The sequence below is a fragment of the Furipterus horrens genome, unplaced genomic scaffold (assembly GCF_987537825.1).
Source record: "Furipterus horrens unplaced genomic scaffold, mFurHor1.1.pri manual_scaffold_4, whole genome shotgun sequence".
Taxonomy (NCBI): domain Eukaryota; kingdom Metazoa; phylum Chordata; class Mammalia; order Chiroptera; family Furipteridae; genus Furipterus; species Furipterus horrens.
The window spans coordinates 90,901,648-90,923,214 of NW_028327174.1; the positions used below are offsets into that span (position 1 = coordinate 90,901,648).

The window sequence follows — 21,567 nt, forward strand, 5'->3', positions numbered from 1 at the left end:
TTGTTAAACTGTCTATTTCTTTCCTTATTTCTGTCAGTTTTGTTTCATGTATTTTGGTGCTCTGTTGTTAGCTGCATATATGTTTATAATTATATCTTCCTGGTAGATTGATCCTATTATTATTATTAAATGTCCCTCTTTACATCTAGTAACATTTCTACTTTTAAAGTTTACCTTATCTAATATTAATATACCTACTTCAGCTTTCTTGTGTGTGCTCCAAAGCTCTGTTTTGAGTTCTCAAAGGTTTTGATGGACAGGGTAAGTCAGTGAAGAAATTGCCTCTTTTCCTCCTTTTTGGCTCATATTTCAAATGAAATACTTCACCAGTCAACACACTCTCCTTGGACACTGGGTGTGGTCCACAACACAAGGACCTCCGTGATGTGAAAACTCTGTGTCTAGATAGAACCCTGTTCATGGGGTTGAATTAGTTCCTTGTCTTCTTCACTTCATCCTCAATAAGTTTAAATCGCATCCTCTTTTAAAATAACTAGGAGTCTTCATGACAATAACTTAAAGGTAAGGAAAATGAAATTAAAGGGAAATCAGGAAATGTTAATAAAAATCATAGGAATAAACAAGTGCTAGGAAACGATATTTACTCTTGAACCCCTCAGGTCAGAAAAGGTCCCTGAGTTCTTTGGATTATCACTTGCTCTGAGCCCAGTTAAAAACTGCCAGGTGATGCCAGTGGAAAACTGAGTAAAGTGAGGATGGCACATTGGGGCTCTGTCTGTATGCCCTGGTGTGCCACAGTGATTATAGATTTCAAAAAGAAGAAAGAAAAACACCCCCCCCAAAATAGATGTAGTGTCATTCTGAGCGAGGGTCCCTGTTGGATCTTTTTACTTGTTTTGAGGCCCAGATGCTCCTGTTGAATGAGAAAACCTCATATTCTGTGCCAGCGTCCTGTCCCTGATTTAAGCTCCAAGAGTTCAGAGAGGGGAGGGCGGCATGGCCTCTACCTAGCTCCGTATTGGCATGAGTTCCTGGTGACAGGGTGTCTGCACCGCTGGGGCAATGGCAGTCTTTGGGGAAGCTGTTCTTCACTCTTTCAACAACTAGCCAATCTGCTGTCAGAAACCACTCTGCAGTAGTGGCTGGGTTTGGTAGTCATTTTTAATTTTGTGACAAAGACAAATGTGTCCTATGGATGTAAAAAGTCGTTTTTCTGTTGATATTAATGGAACTGTGACCCCTTCTGTTTCTATGGCCCTGCAAAACAAAAAATGTTTGTATTCTAATACGTCAGGCAAGTTCATTCTTAGCCCTTCCTTGAAGCAAACTGCAGAGGAAATACACTATTAATAAGCCCAGAGAATATTGTTTATGATTGTGTATATATGTGTGTCTATAGACATGAGTTCATTCGCAAACAATTTATAATGCCATTTTAAGTGTGATACGAATGCTGTGCTTTGAATTATGTTAGGATGTACACAGCTTGTTGGAGTTCTGACATCTTTGAACAGAATTGCAGTGGGCCCAGTGCTGAAACTGGTATTGGTTCTTAAAGGCCAAGAGCTGTAATAAAATTGAAGAGTTTGGGGGATCCAAAGTGGTGAAGGGAAAGAGGAAATCCCAAGTCACAATGGGATTGGCATTCATTAGCCTAGAAATGACTACACTGATGTTTACTATTTCTTGCCAGTGTCCTCGTTGAAAACTGGTTGCTTAAGGAGGCAGTAAATTAAATGGGAATGATTTACAGTTTCGTAACATGAATTAAGGCATTTCCTAATGTTTGTGTTTACCTTGAGACTAACAAAGGAGACAAAAATACAGACTCCCAGGAGGAAGAAAAGGAATGATCAAATCCCAATAGTGTCTGCCCAAATGTCTAGCGAAGCAACTTTATTTAGGGGAGGAATTTTGTGTTGATAATGAATCTTTGTTCCTGTATAATTAACTTTTCCTCTCTGCATATGCTACTACACACATTAAGCTTTCCTAACAGGCATGTATCTGTTAACCCTGACACTTGAATGTCTCATTCTATTATGACAAAACTAAAGTAAATCAAATACAAATTTTATAATGTTCCTCATGTAAAAATGGATGGTGCTTTATAATTTGAAACTTAAATTTAATAATTAAAAATGCTTTATAAAATAATACACAATTTCTAAAAAATACGACAAATAGAGAAGAAGATAAGTGAGAAAATAACCCAGGAAGCCAAAGATAATCATTAACATTTTAGTGTATACATTTTGTTTTTTTGTGCCATTATATGAATATATATTTATACTTTTAATAGTTAAGATCATGAGTATAATTTGTGATTTTCATATATTCTAACCCCCTCTGTCCATAGTTCAAATTTCTCATAATAGTAAGAAAAAAAGAAACAGGTAACACATATATAGCACTAATTATCTGCCAGGCACCATGCTAAGCACTTTGCATATATTAACTCACGTAAGCCTCATTATAACCCTTTGAAGAAGATTTTATGAGCGAGGCACAGAGGGTGGAATGATTTGCTGAGGTCTCACAACTAGTACGGGGCTGAGCCAGGGTTCACGCCAGGTTGTAAAGTGTGTGTCTGTTGCCTCCCTCTGACTGCCTGCCTCTGAATGGCCCTGTCCCAAAGCTGCAGTCCAGCCCTGCCTCCTGGTGATCGTCCTCTTCTCGGAATTCCTTGAGCTCTAGATAGTAGGACATGCCATATACTTTCCCCTGAACGTGTGAAAGTCAGCCCCATCTCTGAAAAACAGTCACCACCTGTAGCCCTTCCTGCGAGGGAGCCCTCCCTCAAGAGAAGTCTGGAGATTCCTGCTGAAGGAGAAACTGGCCTCTAGGTCTGGCTCTGCTCACACCTCATTTCATCTGTTTACACCTCTGTTTTCTCATCTGTAAAGCCATGGCTTTGGACAGCCCTTCATTAATTTATTGGCTGATTCATTCATTCATTTAATACACATTGGGCAGTTTTTTTCTCCATTTCCTCAGCTCTAGGAATTCATTATCCAATGTGTAGCCACAGAAGTGAACTAACTGCCAGTTGTGCCAGTGTGTTGTGATGGGGAAATGCTGGGGATGTCATGATAGCCCCCAAGTGGGGCTGGGGCAGAGAGAATATAAGGAAGGGGCTGGCCTGCGAGGTTTCCCAGAGGACAAGTAGGAGTGATTTAGGCATCTAGGGGCAGACGAGATGGGCTGGTGAAAGGGTCTCTCGAGGGCCTTCTCTAGTGTGTTTCGAACCATCCTACCCTCGGCAGGCTACAACAGTGTCAACAATGGCACTTTTTTTTTTCTTTTTGGCTTAAAACTACAGGAATTCATTGTTTCACATTCTAGGAACTAGAGATCTGAAAATAAGGTGCCAGCAGGGCCATGTTCCCCTGCAACATGAAGGAGAGCATCCTTCCTGCCTCTTCAGAACTTCTGGTGGGTTCTGGCTGTACTTGGTGTCTCTGGACCTCAAGCTCCACATGGCATTCTCCCCTGCATGTCTGTCTTCAAACAGCAAACTTCTTATTAGGGCACCAGTCATATTGGACCAGGGGCCCACGTTACCTAACTGAAATCATTACATTGGCAATAACCCTATTTGTCCCAAAAAGAGGTCATATCCTGGGGGTTAGGACTTGAACATATCATTTTGAGAGGCAACGCATGCAGGTCAACCGATAACAATCTCTTGAGCTACCGCTGAGTGTAGGCAGCCATTGTCTACTCACGGTTCTTGTTTCTCCAATTCATTCTCCACTCAGCATCCAGAATGTTCATTCTTCCACTCCAGCTAGCAAGTGAGGGTCTAATTGGTTCTTTCAGGTCCAGATGGAGAGAGTTAACATAGGACTTCTTTCCATCTGGGTATCTCAGGCTGAAACCAAAGGGAGAAGATGGTAACACAGTAACACCTGAGAGAGCGCTGTCAATGGATTACCAAGGGCAAGGTCATGGTATATGCGACAATGTTTCTGATAGGATCTGATGCTCATCCTTGTCCCCCAGAGGAACTACAAGGAAGCTAAACAGGTGGCTTGGCTCCTAATGGCCTCTGAAGCCGGCCAAATGCATCCTTTAAAGGATGGTATCTTGGTGACCATTTAAAGGCTTTTCCTGACATCTTTGCATACACTTGCTCATATTTTCTGTTAGTAGAGAAGTGATGTTTACGAAAGAAAAAGACCTACTACATATATGGAATAAATGCAGTATTCCCCACTGCTTACCAGCCTCTCCCCACCCCCTAAGTAACTCAGACCTGCAAATTCATTATTAGTTTGCAGGGAAAGGTTTAGAAAACCTTTAAGTCATGCTTTGGTCATTCAAATGCTAATCCCCTTTTCAACTTGACACCTTCCCGTTACCTCTATCTGTGTCATCTGTGCTCCAAAGACTTCTGATCATTGCGCCTTCCTTTGACTTCTTACAAAGGCCCTGGAGGGGCTTCCTGAGGCACTTAACATAGTTGTGGTGAGAAGTTTATGCAGAATAGTGTCCTTTTTCTCTCACTTGCATTTTTATGGCTTTTCCTCATAGTGATCTAAACAACCTCCTTTCTCCTCATATCGCAATTGCATACTAGACTGTCAGGGCACTCTAAGGCCAAGACCTGAATAAGCAATTTGGTTTATTAGAGAAGGATTTTTTTTTTTCTGGGCAGAACCACAGAGTGCCAGCTTCAGGGACAAAGATGTGAATTTACAGGTTACATTAGGGGGATGATGTACCATGGCAGTGCCCATATTGCCTCACCAGCTACAGGCTCTAGATGTTTGCAGAATAATCACTTACATATGCATATATTTCTCCATTTTCTTCTCATTCAGATACAGGTAGACCTTTCTTAGAGACGCACAGTGAAATACCTAAAATGATATATATGACTGAAGGAAGGGAGCTCGTCATTCCCTGCCGGGTTACATCACCTAACATCACTGTTACTTTAAAAAAGGTAAAGTTGAATGATGCTATTCTCAGAATATTTTTACTGCAAATCAGCATAATGAATTTTTTGATATTTTATATCTGTGGAATAATTTTCTTACATTTGGGCTCCTCAGTGGGCTTTTAATAACATCCTTTATTATAAAGCATAACTGCTAGAAGTTATACCCGTGTATGTATTTAAATGAATTAAATGATAATGTCTTAAGCATAAATCTATGTGAATAATAGAAGAACTAAAATAATGAAAATTTTTGTATTTGCCACATATCCAAGTATCTGCAGGTGTGAGAAAAAGCAATTCTGTTGTTTACCCAAATTAATTACCTGGCAGAGTGCTTAATCAGATTTCTGCTAAAGACAGAACTGTCAGGCCGATGATTCTTCAGAGCTCCCACCTTTGGTGGTGTCGGAAAGTTCCTGGTAACAAAATGTTTATCTCCTGCTGGGCATCCAAACTTAGCCTTTTATGGGGGAAAAGGGGGAAAGAATATTATAAATGAAGTTTTTCTTCCTATTATGTTGTAAATGGTGCATGAGGAGAAGGAAAAGCTTTAGGGTAGAATTTAGTAAAAGCAAAAGCTAAACTGTGACAGTCCCACTAATTCATCAGCAGTTGGAGTTTAGGAGTACCCTGAGACTAAGAATTGGATAAAAGCTCCTAAAGTGAAAAACTGCTGAATTCTGAGAGCTTAGAGCTTTCAGAGGCAAAGTGAAGGCTGTCCCACCACACAGCAGCTACTCGGGATGGGACATGTATGACAGCGGTGGCAGTGGCGGCGGCGGCGGCGGCGTGGCAGCCTCGGTGGTGGTGGTCAGTAGGAGAAGTTTACCATGACTTTCAGTAACACCTATGGACCCTAAATACTGAACTGTGATGGGGGTGTCTCCCTGTCTTCTTCCTTTGCATTCACTCTCTTACGATGTTAACTTAAGCCCTGCATACAGTCCATTCGAGACAGGTTTGGGCTTCTATTCCATCTGTGTGCATTGCCAGGAAATAGAAAACCCTTGTATGTCAGAGTGGAAACAGCAGAGAAGTCTAACTCCACTAGTGGAAGAAAAACCTGAGGCTCGGGGAGGAAGGGCCCCTATCCTGACTGCTCCTGCGGTGCTCCCACCACCCTCCTGTAATTGCCCAGTTTGCACCGGAGGAAGCCCAGTGTGGTTGCGGGCAGAGGCCCAGGCCTCCCTGCGTGGCTTCTCACCACCCGGCACTTACCTGCTGGACCAACTGACAAGTTCCGTCCTTTTCCTCGTTTTGGAGATGGGAGCAATTGCAGCAGTGCCCAGCTCCCACGGTTGTTAGGAAGGCTGAGCGAGGTGGCCTGTGGAGAGCACTTAGAACAGTGCCTGGTGCAAAGTAAGCCCTAATCAAGGGTCAGTGCTTTTATTACTTAATCTAGCAGTTTAATACTCACACTTGGTTATTATCAAGTCATGTATTCAATAACATGGCGTTGCTTCTCTTAGTCTAATATGTGAATTGCTATATGATTGATATGAAACAAACCATGGGGATATGAAACCTCTCTGTTTTAGACACACCCCTTGCTTTTTTGCCCCTAATGCGGATCTGTTGCAAGGAACATTCCCAAATTCCCACATGTAAAAAAAATTTTTTAAATCTATAACAGAGAGAGAAAGAATGTGAGAGCACCAAGTTGTAACAGGGATTCTGGCGTGGCGCAATATATATTGAAAATTCTCTAACCTATTACATATGTATGTTGATTTGATATTAATAAAAGGCCTGTCCCTTCCATTTCTATTATTGAGCCTTGTCTTCCCATTTGCCAGCCTGTCCCTCTTCTTTTCCAATGCCTGCTGCTCTGGAGCCATTGTCAGCTGCAAGACAGGCCCTCCCTGTTGGCACTTCTTCCAAGGTGCCCACCACCCACCTGTTTGTGGCGCAGGCGGCCACTGCCCCAGCTGGCGAGCTATGTAGCCTTTCACTGTCTGAGCTCCTGTCAGCCAGAAATAAAGCTACTTGTCAATGAAATCCTACTCAGAACAGTAATGGATAGATTAGAATAAGATAAAAACACTCTGGAGGAAATCTTACTGTTTCTAAGCTGTGCTGAGGAAGTCTGTCAGCACACCTGTCCTTCAGGTTCAGCACATGCTTGTTCTCACATATTTTTAAAGCACTGTGATTTCAATCCCTGACTTAAATTTTTCTGAGGTTTTCCCCTTAATAGGTTGCACTAAGTTAGCAGAGAAAGTTATTTTTCCCCACTGAATGCAAAGCATTCCTAACTTTTCAGGTAGAATCCTGATTTTCTAAAACATGAAGTACACCCTTCAGGCTCTTTCAGTTTTACGTAAACAGGATATAATTCATTCCAACTTGGGTAATACTTAGATAACACAGTCACATATCCATTTACACATAGTCACTGGCAGAGAGGCACTGGTGACTTTTGGAATAGAAATTTGGCCCCAGGACCACAAATGCCAGCCAAATTAGCTTCTTCAACAAGCAGTATAAACAAATGATAAATGGATAAAGTGATGTAAGGTGTACCTTTTTAAAAAAGATAGAAAAGATTTTAAACTTCGTCATGTGGCTTGACCTTTCCTTTGTGATCTCTGCTGGTAAGGTAATCTGATTCTTTTTTTACTCTTCCAAGCTGGAACAAACACTAGTGGCAGTCAGTGGGTAGGTACTGCCTCTGAACTGGGCTGGCAAGCTGGCATCTGGGGTATTTGGCTGGGCTGCTCTGTGCAGCAATGACCCTTTATAATGTCCATTCTCAGGGTGGCCAGTTTATATTGTAGTCATCAAAAATGAAGTCCTTGGGGTCTAGAAGAAGACATAAGGGGAGAGTCAGATCCTGGATTCTCTTCTTCTGTTTGGACTCACTTGTGCTTGGCAATACTTCGGAGAGTTGGAGAGCAGCACTCCATCCATTCCAACGCCTCTGGCCTCCGCATCTGTTGGCAGTTGTCTTCACTGTTGGCAGCCTCAGCTTCAGTGAGGGGGTTTCCCCTCCAGAGGTGGTTGGTGTCCTCAGCCTTCTCAGAATCAACCCAGAGAATACTCTGACTCTTGGAGGATCTGGAATGATTTCTAATTCTTTTAAGACTGTCATCTTTTTGTGTGTGAATCATGCAAAATAGGAGGACAAGTAACAGTGCATTAACAGCTCCAGATAAAGACATTCATGAGGATAACCTGGCAGCCCCTTGGGAAAAAATACTAATTGATTTCTCTATTTAGTATCAGGCCATCAGACCAGTTTATTATAAAGGTTTCCAGAGGCCAAAAAGACACAGGGTCCCACTAAAAGCCTCATGTGATGACTAGGTCCATCCTAGGTGGGGGCAGATTGTTGTTAAGGCTGATAATCCGTTATCATAATTACTCTGATTTATCATAATGTGTACCTTGCTACATGCAAAGGAAACTAAAGAGCCACTCATAACAAATTAGATTTTTTTCCCTGTGCTATTTTTATTCTAGATGAAAATTATGTTTTCACAAACTACTAGTGAAACTAATTGCCACAGTGTTAATATAATTTTGTTAAAGTATGTTTCTTGCTTTTCAGTTTCCATTTGATACTCTGATCCCTGATGGAAAGAGAATAATCTGGGACAGTAGAAAGGGCTTTATAATTTCAAATGCAACATACAAAGAAATAGGGCTTCTGACCTGTGAAACAACAGTCAGCGGACATTTGTACAAGACAAACTATCTCACATATCGACGAAGTAAGTGATATTCCAAAGGTGTGAACATAAAACAAAATGCTCAAGGATTTAATCTGCTTAATGAAATCTTGATTTAAAAAAAAAAAAACTATTTCTTATGCTTGTAGCCAATGTAATCTTTGATGTCCAAATGAGCACACCAAGCCCCGTCAAGTTACTTAGAGGCCACGCTCTTACCCTCAACTGTACTGCCACCACTGCCTTGAATACAAGAGTTCAAATGACCTGGAGTTACCCTGGTAAAGTGAGTGACCAAGTTTTCTATTTCTTCTATAAGATAGTATTTGTATTTAGTAGTGAAGTGCCACTGTGTTGTTGCAGTGGGAAAAATCAGAATGTTCTGACTTCTTTGGCAGTTTGAGTGAGTAAAGAAGCTTACGGTTTGGTTTGGATGCTTTCCTTGCTTAGCATTTCATGAGTCTGATATGCATAGATATGGTCTTTTGATGTCCAGAGGTTTCATTTTGAAGTGTATAGACTAGTATTTCTATTGAATTATTCTGGGTGGAAAAGGGGATTGTTTCATCCTTGTAAACCATTCTCTAGGATTTAGAAGAGAGAAATTTATCACTAATCCCGGCAGGGACTACCTTTTGTAACAGCAACAACAAAAAGTTGTTGTCAGCACATTAATTTGAGATACTGGCAGACAGTTGGACACCTGACTGGTGCATGTTTGCAAAAGATAATACAACCCAGACATCCAGTGTGTCATTTATTAAGTGACAAAGGAGCAGTTCTGTCCTTCAGAAAAAATAAGAATGAGGACTGAACTGGGTTCCCTTATACAAATTAAACATCCTTGCAAACAATAATTATTTTAAAAATGCATAGATGGGGGACCTGTGATAAACTGTTCGGAAATGTTTGACAGTAGCTCCAGCCCCATTTCTTGTGTGTCAGTATGATTTATGTGGCACATCCCAAGTATGGTCATCTGTTCTGTTGTTCAAATTGCCCAATCACCAAGTTCACTTACAATTAAATTATGTACAAAAGTTTAATGCATCAGCCCCAAGCTATTGTTTTTCATCAGCATTTCTTGCCATTAAAATTGAATAACTTGGCAATGAAAAGGTGTAACGAGTGCCCTGTAGGGACACATTAAGGACTCATTAGTCAAAGTATTTTCTAGAAAGTGGTATTGTTTCATTTAGATAGAAATACTACAACTTGTGGCAATATTTTCTGGGTTTTGATAGAAATCAAATATTCTCAGTCAATTAAATATACTCAATAAATGCCGAGAGGGAAGAAACTTTCATCCTGTTAGTGTTGCTACTCTCAGTAAGAGTATGGTAATACATCTACTGAAAACCAATAACCTTCTAACAGGGCACTGTCCAATAGAACTTTCTGTGATGGAGATAGTCTAGATTGCTGCCATCAATACAGTAACCACTAGCCACATTCAGCTAATGAGCACTGGAATGTGGCTAGTGTGACTGAGGAAGTGAATTTTTAACTTTGTTTACTTTTAACTTAAATAGCCACATGTGCCTGGTGGCGACAGCACTGGACAACTCAGTTCTAAAACACAGGATCAGTTGTTCTCCAAGGCAGAAATGATATCAGTGTTACTCAAACTTGGAAAGGAAAGCATTCTCAAAGGGAGAAGGGGGAGTAATACCTCTCTAGCTGAAGTTGCAGAAAGTCCCTCACTCTGTTATTTTATGGGACTGAGTGTCTGATTTTTGATGGTGGAGATTGACATTTCCTCCCTGGTTACTGCTGCAAAGGAAGAAAGTGGCCAAAATGTGTATCTGTTCCAACAAGGCAATAATAGGACAGATGAGTAGAAGTTATTAAACGGGGTGTAGTGGAGAAATGTTTAAGACCCAAAGATCAGTTCTGGACAATTTCCAAAGTCTTTTTCCATGCCCCTGCATGAGGAAGAATTGAGAGAAGGAAATAACATGTTATGTGCTATAAAAGGTAATGCCGAAAAAAAGAAGGAGAAGAAGAAGAAGAAGGAGAAGAAGGAGGAGGAACAATGAAAGGAAAAAGCAATGCGACCTCACCGTCTCAAAATCAGGAGCGGTCACTGTGGCCAGCTTACAGGGCAGACACGAGGCCTGCTCCAGGTCTTCTCTGACACGAACATAAGGCAGCACCCCCCAAGTGGTAGCTAACCTTGGCAATGGCTTTGCATGGCCCCAGATCCTGTTAGTGTGATTTAGCAGAAATTAGCAAGCATGGCTCAAATGGGGAAATAATGAAGCTGGGAGTGTTATACCTTAGCAGGTGTGGCCAGGACTTACTTTTTCCTTCAATTCAAGTAAGGAAGCAGAAGAAAACTCACATGCTGATTTATTAAGAGAAATACCATCATTAAGCCAGATGCTAAAGATTATTGCTGCCTGCATTTGTGCGTGAGGTCTGTGCCTAGAGAACATGTTACTGTTTAGAGAAGTGTGTGTGCTGGAGGAAGGACTCTAGATGTCTACTCCAAAGACTAGTTCTTGCCTACTTTGGCCAGTGTCTGACACTTCAGTGTCTATCTGTAAAAGAACAAAAATCCTGCCAATCTGACTGGGTAGTGGTGAGAAATGATTGAGAAAATATATGTGAAAGTCCATCTGAAAAAGAGGAAGTGTTCAAAAAATGCCACCGCAGCGCACATTTGAAATATCCAGACAGGGACGTAATTTCTAAACCTCTTGCTCCAGATGGGTTTGCTTCTCGCATCAAATGTTGATCTCAGTAATAATCCAAGAAATGTTATCACTTTAAGTGTGAACAATGACTACTTCTACATTTATTATACATTTTTTTTCTAGAAAAATAAGAGTGCCTCTATAAGGCAACGATTTGACCAAGGCAATTCCCATGCCAATATATTCTACAGTGTTCTTATTATTAACAAAGTGCAGAGCAAAGACAAAGGCCTTTACACCTGTCATGTGAAGAGTGGCCCAGCCTTCAAATCTGTTAACACCTCAGTGCGTGTATATGGTAAGCAACTCAAGCTCTGTTTTCTAGTCATTATTGTCTTCGGGGGATTCAAAAACAAGTATATTTTCTTCTGGCCAAGGGGAACACTGTTACAAATGAAGGCGATGTTGTCCCCTTCCACCCCCTGCCAAAAAGCAAATCACATTAAGTGCTCTTTAAATTTAATACTTCTGAACCGAATAGAGAATCTCTTCCTTACAAATTTATTGTGGTTAATAATAACTCAGGTCATATTAAAATCTATATGAAATCCTTTATTTAGTGTTCCTTATAAAACAAAATGGAAAAATAGGATTATTTTTACCCTTATTTTCAAGGGAAACTTGCTAAGGTATTACTATGATTTAGAGAAATAAAAATATGCTGTGATACATTATTTAGAACTGATGCTCTTTTATCACTGCTCTTACTCTCATGAAATCCTAGTATTGTTGCTTAATTCCAAAAGGCAAATTCTGTTAAGAAAATACTTAACCCTCTTTAGAACCCTTAAAAACCTTACTTACTCCTTCTCACTATTGAAAAAGAAAACAGGGTGAGGAGCAAAAACCAGGGAACAATTCTGTCAATGTCTTTGATACTCTTTTGACATTCTCCAGTTGATTTTTATATCAGATTAGTTGTTTTAGGGTGCCTGGAGCAATTTTCTCTCATCATACTCATTTGGCCTTGGGGGGCGGTTGTTAAAAGTATCTTTCTACTTTTTTGTTATTGTGATATAGACACTTAAGGTGTTCCACTTTCTGTTGGCTCAACACTGCTTTTATGCCTCTGGGACTTGCAACCATTTGATTTGAAAGTTTTTCACCAGTTAGGATACTTTTAAATTATTTTACTCATTCATCACTATTTGGGCTCATTGATAATTCAGCTGTTTATTTTTTCATTGGTTGCACTCTCCTTTAATGTTAGAGTGAGTTGGGTTTTTTGTTTTTGTTTTAATATATTGATCACTTCTCCTTTCAAAGATGAAGCATTCATCACTGTGAGTCATCGAAAACAGCAGGTGCTTGAAACTGTAGCTGGCAAGAAGTCTTACCGGCTGTCGATGAAAGTGAAGGCATTTCCCTCACCGGAAGTGGCATGGTAGGATCAAAATTATTTTCCTATCAGTTCACGATAAGCTTTGTAAGTCTAAAGATGCAGGAGCTCACTGGCTTGGATTTCTAAAAATAATCAAATAACAGTGGAGAGCCAAGAACGGTTTTGAGTCTGGGCTGGGAATGGAGGAAGCAGGAAGGGCTGCAGGGAGACGCAACACTGTGTCAGCTGTAGGGTTTTTTGAGCGCTCATTGCAGTTTTGTCGGTCATTCACTCTGACTAAATTTCTGCATCTCTAAACCTTCCTATGATGTCAACATCCTCTGAATGGAACATGTTGGGCAATGACTAGGAAACCTCTTGAATAAATAACATGCTCTATTAACCCTGAAGAAGTGGCCCTTGTAACGAGGATAATAATTCTTTTATTATCTGAAAGTAATTCTTTTATATATAGCTGGGATGAAAGTTCCAATCTTGTTTTAAAATTAAACAAACATTAATAGAGACAAGACTTAATTCAGGTGCAGAGGTGGACAAATGCACCTACTTGAACTAATTATGTTTTCTTTGGCTCAAAGTTTACATGTTCAGAAACTCCTTAAGCAGTTTTTTTATGCTTGCACAACACCTGATGTGAAACAATGTAATCCGTTTATAATCTGCAGTCATTTTTAAAGCACTTTTGAATGCCAGTATCTTTGGTTCTAACTATTATGTTTTCAACGAAGAGTTTACTACAAAGCTGCTTAGGAAAACAACCCATACAATATAGTAGTGGTGCCATTTTAGAATCTCCTCAACCAGAGCTTACTTTGCTTTCATTGTCATATGGGCATTGTGTTTGCTTTCAGTTTCCTCAAATAGTTAATAGGTAATTAAAGAGAAATTTTAATTTGCGCTATGCCCCTTCATGCTGTTGCAGTAGAAGAGAGATTTTCAGGGGATTTCATGATATCTAGGAAGTTTAATAGTGAATTTCCTCTTAGTGTACACTATTCATTAATAGGAATTTAATCTCTCCAGGAGGTACATTCCTTCTTTCCAAGTCTGAGAGTATTCCCATCCATTAAACAGTGCTAATTTCTCCAGTTACTAAAACAAAACAAAAACAAATCCATTCTCAAAAATACTGACTTGTCATTTAATGCTTTGGAACTGAGACACATCAGTAACGGGAATTTGTTTGCAGGACTGTGTAATACATGCATGGATAGGAAGTAATACCACTTTCGATGTTATATATGTTTATATAGAACACAGTAAACTCCTAACAGAGTAGAAATTGCTCATTCAAGAACTGTGCAGTTTAATGAAATTATACAATTTTAAGGTTAGAAGAGGTCTTTGAGAAACTGTAGAAAACTTGGAGAAGCCGAGGCTCACATGGACAAGTCAGGTGTGCAGCGTGCAGTGGCTGTGGCAGGCCCAGCGCGCGGCCTCCTGATTCTCAGTACTGTAAGCAGCTGCATGATATCTGGGCATCACTTCTACATTTAAAGTTTAACATGTTTTTTAAGTTTATACCCTTTGTTTGTGAGGTTTGTGCCTTAACTGTTCCTCCTCAGGGGAAAAATCTTGATAATCTTGATTTCACTCTAGTTTTTGAAAGGGACAACTGCTGTGGCCATTTATATAGCTAATAAGAACTCCACATGAGGTCACAATAGGAGAGTCTATTTTTATTTTTATCTGGAGAAGTGATCTAGTTGATCTGACTTACAATGGCACTTGTATTGCTGGTGGAGCCTCATGGAAAACTCTGGAAAACATCTCGGTGGGAATCAGCCAGTGCTTCTGGGTTACTGCTTAAGTCACAGTGGCGACCAGAACCCATAAGGGTACATTGGACCATCACCTCTCTGTCTTCCTCCAGCTTACTTCTTCCTCTTTGCCAAGAAATATAAAGCATACCCCAGTCTGACCATCACACTTGGCTTTACTAAAAAGTTAGTGTCTAAGTGTTTTTAATGAATGCTGAGGATCAAAGACTTGAAACGCATACATTTGAGTTCACCAATGTAAATGACAGTGTTAAAGTGATATCTGAGAGGCATTGTGAAATGACTTACTGATCATGCATTTAACCACAGGCTAAAAGACGGGTTTCCTGTGACGGAGAAGTCTGCTCGCTATTTGTTTCATGGCTATTCGTTAATTATTAAAGATGTAGCTGCTGAAGATGCAGGGAATTACACAATCTTGCTGAGCATAAAGCAGTCAAATGTGGTTAAAAACCTCACGGCCACTCTGCTTGTAAACGGTAGGTTTACTGTTCAGACTTTCTCCTGATTCCGGTATGGGTCAAAATAATGAAAATGTGTACATCAAAATCAGTATAACAGTATCAAAGCAAACAAATTTGTAAATAATTATTTTAAAAACTACTTATGCTATTTCATGTCTGCTTGTTATCTTCTATAAGTAATATGGCTTTTTATCATTATAATCATACCTATTATGGGATCAATTTTTTACTGTTCTCAAGACACTTCTGCTTTTTAAAAAATTGTTGTAATGACAGGTGTGAGGGTTTATTTGTATTTTTGTTCATGTGCTTGTTTCCCTAACATCAAAACCAGTGATGATGTGGTACTTACTGTTGTGGCCCAGGAGCAAGTCATTAGAACAGCTCTTGACTTCTGTCCTGTTCTTCATCTTCTTTCCAGTGAAACCCCAGATTTACGAGAAGGCTGTGTCATCATTTCCAGAACCAATTCTCTACCCACTGGGCAGCAGACAAATCCTGACTTGTACCATTTACGGTATCCCTCAACCTACAATCAAGTGGTTCTGGCATCCCTGTAACGATAATCATTCAAAAGCAAGGTAGGGACATGTTAGTTTCTTGACTAACTTTTGTCACCTGGACTCAAGATTCTTTACTGAACAGTGATGGGAGTTTGCAGATGGGCTGTACAGTGTTGGGGTCAAAGACTTTGCCTGCCTTGGGAAAAAAAAGTAGGCAATATCTGTTCTTCTTCCTTACCCATTTCTAATTTTCCTCTCAAGCTGAAAGTTTTAAGAGCACAGGAACAGAAATAAGGTCACCCTGTGAGCCATTATTTAGAACTCAGTCTGAACACCAGTCTCTTTATTTTCCAGTTGAGCACCCCCAGACTTTGGCTCTACCATTGACCTCCTTTCTCATCTTTTCTTTTTTAAGTATATTTTATTGATTATGTTGTTACAGTAATCCCATTTTTCCCCATTTGCTCCCTCTTCCCAGTACCCCTCTTCCCTCCAGCAATCCCAGCCCCCTTAGTTCATGTCCATGTGTCGTGCATGTAAATTCTTTGGCTTCACCCTTTCCTATATTACTCTTAACTTCCCCCTGTCTATTTTGTACCAACTAATTATGCTTCTTAGTCCCTGCACCATTTCCCCATTTCTACCCCTTCCCCCTCACAGCTGATATCCCTCAAAATGATCCCTATACCTATGATTCTGGTCCTATTCTGGTTTGCTTAATTGCATTTTATTTTTATTTTTTAGATTCAGTTGTTGATAGTTGTGAGTTTGTTGTCATTTTAATGTTCATAGTTTTGATTTTCTTTTTCTTAAATAAGTCCCTTTAACATTTCATATAATAAGGGTTGGGTGATGATGAACTCCTTTAGCTTTACTTTGTCTGGGAAGCACTTTATCTGCCTTTCCATTCTAAATGATAGCTTTGCTGGATAGAGTAATCTTGGTTGTAGTTCCTTGCTTTTCATCACATTGAATACTTCTTGCCAGTCCCTTCTTGCCTGCAAAGTTTCTTTTGAGAAATCAGCTGAGAGTCTTATAGGCACTCTTTTGTAGGTAACTCTCTTCTTTTCTCTTGCTGCTTTTAAGATTCCCTTTCTATTTTTCACCTTTGGCATTTTAATTATAATGTGTCTTGGTGTGGTCCTCTTTGAATCTAGCTTGTTTTGGACTCCCTGTGCTTCCTGGACTTGTATGTCTATTTCCTTCACGAAATTTGGGAAGTATTCCTTCACTATTTTTTTCACATAAGCTTTCAAGTTCTTGCTCTTCCTCTTTTCCTTCTGGCACCCCTATGATTTTGATGTTGGCATGTTTAAAGCTGTCCCAGAAGTTCCTATGCCTCATCATGTTTTTCAGTTCTTGTGTCCTCATTCTGTACTGGTTGACGTTTTTTTCTTCCTTATGTTCCAAATTATTGATATGAACCATGGTTTCCTTCCCTTCACCATTGGTTTTGTGTGGATTTTTCTTGATTTCATTTAGCGTAGCCTTCGCTTCTTCTCTTCTGTGTTTGCCATACTTAAGCATATCTGTCAAGCCTGTGAGCATCTTAATCACCAGTGTTTTGAACTCTGTGTCTGTTAGGTTGGCTATCTCCTCATTTGTTAGGTTGGCTATCTCCTTGTCACTTAGTTCTCCCACTGGAACCTTGAGCTGTTCTCTTTTTTGGGCCATACTTCTCTGTCTCCTCATCTTGACAGGCTCCTATGTTTGTTTGCCTCTGTGTCTTAGGTAGAACTGTCATACCTGTTACATAGCAAGGGGTGGAGCCTTAAGTATTTGGCAGTACAGGCAACCCATTTCACCACATTGTGGCACTGTATGTGGGGGAGGGGCCTGAGAGGGAACACACTCGCCCCCTTTCCAGGCACTTCTCCCGCTTCTATATGGGACTGGCACCTCTCTAGCTGTTTCCCTGGCCGTCGTTCCCAGAGTGGGTAGGTCTATGGATGTTCTAGGACCGTGGGAGTTCTTTAAACAAGTAGACTCTGCTGAGAAACCAGCAGTTTCTTCCTCTGCCTCAACCCCCACTGGTTTGCATTGTCAAAAGCAATGAGGCTTTATTTTCCCCAGCGCTGGAACCATGAGCTGTGCAGTCTGGTCTGGTGCTGGGAGCACTCCCCAGGTGTCCCTTCCTGCTTTTTTAAATGTGTTACTGTGCTTTCTGTCAGCCTGCCACTGCCACTGCTGCCACACTGCTTCCTCCCTGCCCTGGCTCTGCCCCTCCTACCTGTCTGGATGAATTTTCTCCTTTGTATCTTTGTTGGGCTTCCATGCAGCTCTATTTTCTGGAACTTCTGGTTGTCTCTAGTTTTGAGGTATCTGTATTCCTTTTTAGTTGTGGAGGAAGACACAGCATGTCTGTCTAGGCCGCCATCTTGGCTGAAAGTCCCCCCTTTCTCATCTTTTTAAACATAAGATATGACATGAGATCTTCCCAGCACAGATGATCACTACCTTTCAGGGGCTTTGTTCATACTCTTCAGTCTGTCAGAAAGGTGCTTCTACCTACTTTCTATTTCCTGAGAAGTTCTTTATCCTCCAAGACTCAGCTCTTCTGTCACCTTCTCTAGGGCCTCCTGCCTGCCTCTTCTCTGACTCCTCTCCCTCCCCAGTATGAACAGCACTCTCTGTACTCCATTGTTACGGCACCAGGTGCATATACATGTGTCTGCTCTCCAGCTCTGAGCTGAGGGAAAGCACTTCTGTCTTTAGGGTCCAGCATGGTGTCTGGCACACAGCAGATGCTCACTGTATATTTGCAGAGTGAATACATCCCGACGCTCTGCTAACTGTGCAGTGTTTCCTTGTATCCTGTTGATGACTAAGTCTTGTTTGCTTTTTGTTTAGTTTAAGGAAATGGTACAAATTATAGTTCATGGAAGCTAATTTGACAAATACAAATAGAATTGGTAGGTAAAACAATAAGGTATTATTGAGTTGCCCAAGAATTGTCATTATGCCAAATATTTGCTTTATTGCTTTTAACTCCACTTGCAGAGTGTCTAGGAGAATTGCTATTAAAAATTTCAGCTTGATAAAAAGTATAAACAGATAGAAGTGGCTGCTTGGTTTTCTAGATTCTTCCTGCAATTTCAGCTTTTCCTTATTTTGTGTTTTAATCTCTTGTTTAAAGCATATTGTTTTGACATTGAAAGTTACTGATGAGTTATGGAATTCCTGAGAAGTAGCTGTTTTCATACATGTCTGATTTCTCACTGAAATATGGAGAACTTACAAATCTTGAATATCTAGTGTACCAGATATTTAACTCAAAAGAAAGTGAGATGTACTCAGATTTTGTATTATTTTGCTAATTTGGGGGTGGTCATCCATATTGATGGACTCATCTCTTTAAAGCCTAGATACCTGTGCTAACCTAAAATGTAAATGAAAATAACTAAATAATTTAAGCTATTAAATTTGGATTAAAATTTAGAGTTGAATTTTTATGGAATAACTTAGCCTTCTACAGATATTTTTAAGTTTTGTTTTGGTAATAGAAAATCTAAAAATTCTGTTCTATTTAGGACTAGAACTAATAATTATGTTAGAAAATAACAATTATTGGTGATAGAACATAATAATACAAAGTTAGGTTTGAATAATGCTATAAAATATAGTTTGGGGAATGAGGTCCAGTAAAATGAAACTTTGGAAACATTAGTCTCTTTTCCAATTTCTTTTTGATATATGGGATCCTTCTCCCATGTTATGAGTAATGTTGCCAAGGCCCCAAAAGGTGTCTTATTCCTCTTGGAATTCTCTCAAGGCTCAGAGCAGTGCCTTAAATCTTCAATGTTTGTTAACCATTTAATTTATCCTTTGTTAAAGGCATCCTTTTTTTTTTTTTAACCAATCACAAGACATATCAGAAATAACTGTTTCACTGATGCTTCATTTAAAAGAATATGTTGTTGCTTGAATTTATCTGTTGAAAATGTGCACATTCATACAAAGTTTTCTTTTAGTCAGTAGACTGATTGAGTAGCTTATCTGTCTCAGGCTCCAATGTGATGGCTAAGTAGTGCATTGAACTCAGAAGCATTTCAGAAAGATATATGGGACATTCGTGCACTAGAAAGCAAATATATAATAGAATAACTCTATTTCAACCTGTCAGAGAGAGAAAAGCTAAAATTGACAGATCAATGAAGCCTTCTTTAATTATTAAAAGTTTTAAAATATGTCTTTACATAAACACATTTTATATACTTATATTAACACTTAGATTCTGTTGTAGACAACAATTTTAGTTAGTAACATTTGGATAAAGGAATATTTTATTGTATAATTTTTAAAAATATTATTTATTTTGAGTTACATAGTAACATATTTGCATAGTGGAATCTGTGGGTGATCATCAAAAGCGATTTTGGTGGTTCATGTACAGCAGGCCCTCCAATTGTTTTTTTATTCAATGTCATTTCATCATAACAGTGATGAGGAAAAAAAATTCTGTCCCAGCCAAGGCCACTGTCTGTGTGCCGTTGGCCGTTCTCCCCACACCTGGGGGATTTTCTCTAGGTCCTCCAGCTGCCTCCCACCTCCCAGAGATGTGCACGGGTGGTGAATTGCCACGTCTCCACTGCCCCAGTCTGAGTAAGTGCAAGTCAGAGTGAGTGTGGGTGTGGGCATGTGGCCCAGGGACAGAAAGGAGTCCTGTCCCAGGTGGGTCCTGCCTAGTACCCCGAGCTGCCGGGAGTGGAATCAGTGGGTTAGAAAATCATTATCTTACTTGTTTCTCTTAATTTTTCTTAAATTTATGTAGAGCTCACACTGATTTCAATGTTTAATACTAGAAGTATTTGGGGTCTTTATTTAGAAGTTTGGTGATTTTCTTTTTTTTTCTTTTTTTTTTTTTTGTGACCAGACATATGCTGTAGGAACTAAACTCTTGTTTATAACCATCAGCCTAGGGTGAAACTGGTTTCTTTATATGTTGTTTCACTTCAAGTCACAGTTTCCAAGAACCTACCAACATTAAGTAAAGACATACTGTATACACATTACTCTTGAATATGTAGACTGATTCTTGGTACTTAAATTTTAGGCTCTAGTTATAGGACATGTCTATATACAAATACAACTAACACATTAGTTTTCAGGTTAGAATGTGTTTAAGTAGTTCAAAATTATAATTAGGTAATGTATCTAAGTTAATATGACCATCTGGTTTATGTATCTAATCTGGCCAACTGCTTAATGCGCCTAAGTTAAAGAAGTTCAGACTTAATTCAAATTATATAGTTTTCTGAAGTCCAATAAACATATAAATATATTTTTAAATTATGCAAACTACTGCTCAACTAGTCCATCTTCATGGATACTAAGAACTATAAGTAAATCTAATAGAAATGTACTCCTTTAAAAAAAATTGCCAAACTGCTGAGCTGTGCTTTAACTGACTAACATTTTGTTTAGGGATTCACCTAGAATATGTTCTTATAAAACATTAGAAATTAAGAAAGGAGGAAAGGGTTGTTCTTTCTTAAACTCGTACACCTAATGAGCTGAGAAGAAATAGAGCAGAATCTTTCCCCTTTTACTTTTCTGCATATTTGAGTGGTAAAGTAGTAGAACTAGATTATTTCTTTTGAGTTTTTAATAACATGAATAGGTGTTACTAACACTGAATGTGGTGGGTTTTGGGTTTTTTCACCTTCAGCCACCAGCAGAGACTTCCAAACAGATATCCCTAATCTTGTTTCATGTCAGTGTGCACATGAACCTCGGTGGCATGCAGAAAGCCTGTAGTACCTTTCACATGTATGTAGTTTACAGCTTCTGTTCATGTAAAATAAAGATAATTATGCACACTTCATAGGGAGAATATGCGTGTCAAATGAAATAATGTATTTGGGAAAGGTAGAGAGGGTCAAAGAAATGTAAGGTTGTAATTACTGCTAACATTGGAATTAATTAAGGCCACAAAACTTTTAAGAAACTTTGAAAGAATTTTAGGGCTAATTTCACAAAAATTCTCACAGTGAGAATTTTTACCTAACATTTCTGAAAATTGAACACAGACTGCGGAATGTAAAGTGTAATTTTGTTGTGCTTTAGAAATAGAAATTTAGTAGATCTGGGTTGTAGAATTAACAGTTTTGAACTCATTGATTTTGATGGCTTCCAGTGCTTCTGCTGTCTTTTTGCTTCACCTCTTCCACATCTGCAAAATGTTTCCCTTTGAGGACT

The 21,567-nt window shown here is 39.4% G+C and overlaps 1 protein-coding gene across 2 annotated transcripts in view; it reads left to right on the forward strand.

Annotated features, from left to right (window-relative positions):
• FLT1 (fms related receptor tyrosine kinase 1) overlaps positions 1-21,567 on the forward strand; it is a 194,360-nt gene that overhangs the window by 45,500 nt on the left and 127,293 nt on the right. For both annotated transcript variants that reach the window (XM_090273753.1, XM_090273754.1), the window contains exons 4-10: positions 4,788-4,912; positions 8,460-8,622; positions 8,730-8,866; positions 11,403-11,577; positions 12,546-12,663; positions 14,712-14,881; positions 15,288-15,447. In XM_090273753.1, the coding sequence (XP_090129879.1) occupies positions 4,788-4,912; positions 8,460-8,622; positions 8,730-8,866; positions 11,403-11,577; positions 12,546-12,663; positions 14,712-14,881; positions 15,288-15,447 (1,048 nt within the window). The remainder of the gene's footprint in view (positions 1-4,787; positions 4,913-8,459; positions 8,623-8,729; positions 8,867-11,402; positions 11,578-12,545; positions 12,664-14,711; positions 14,882-15,287; positions 15,448-21,567) is intronic.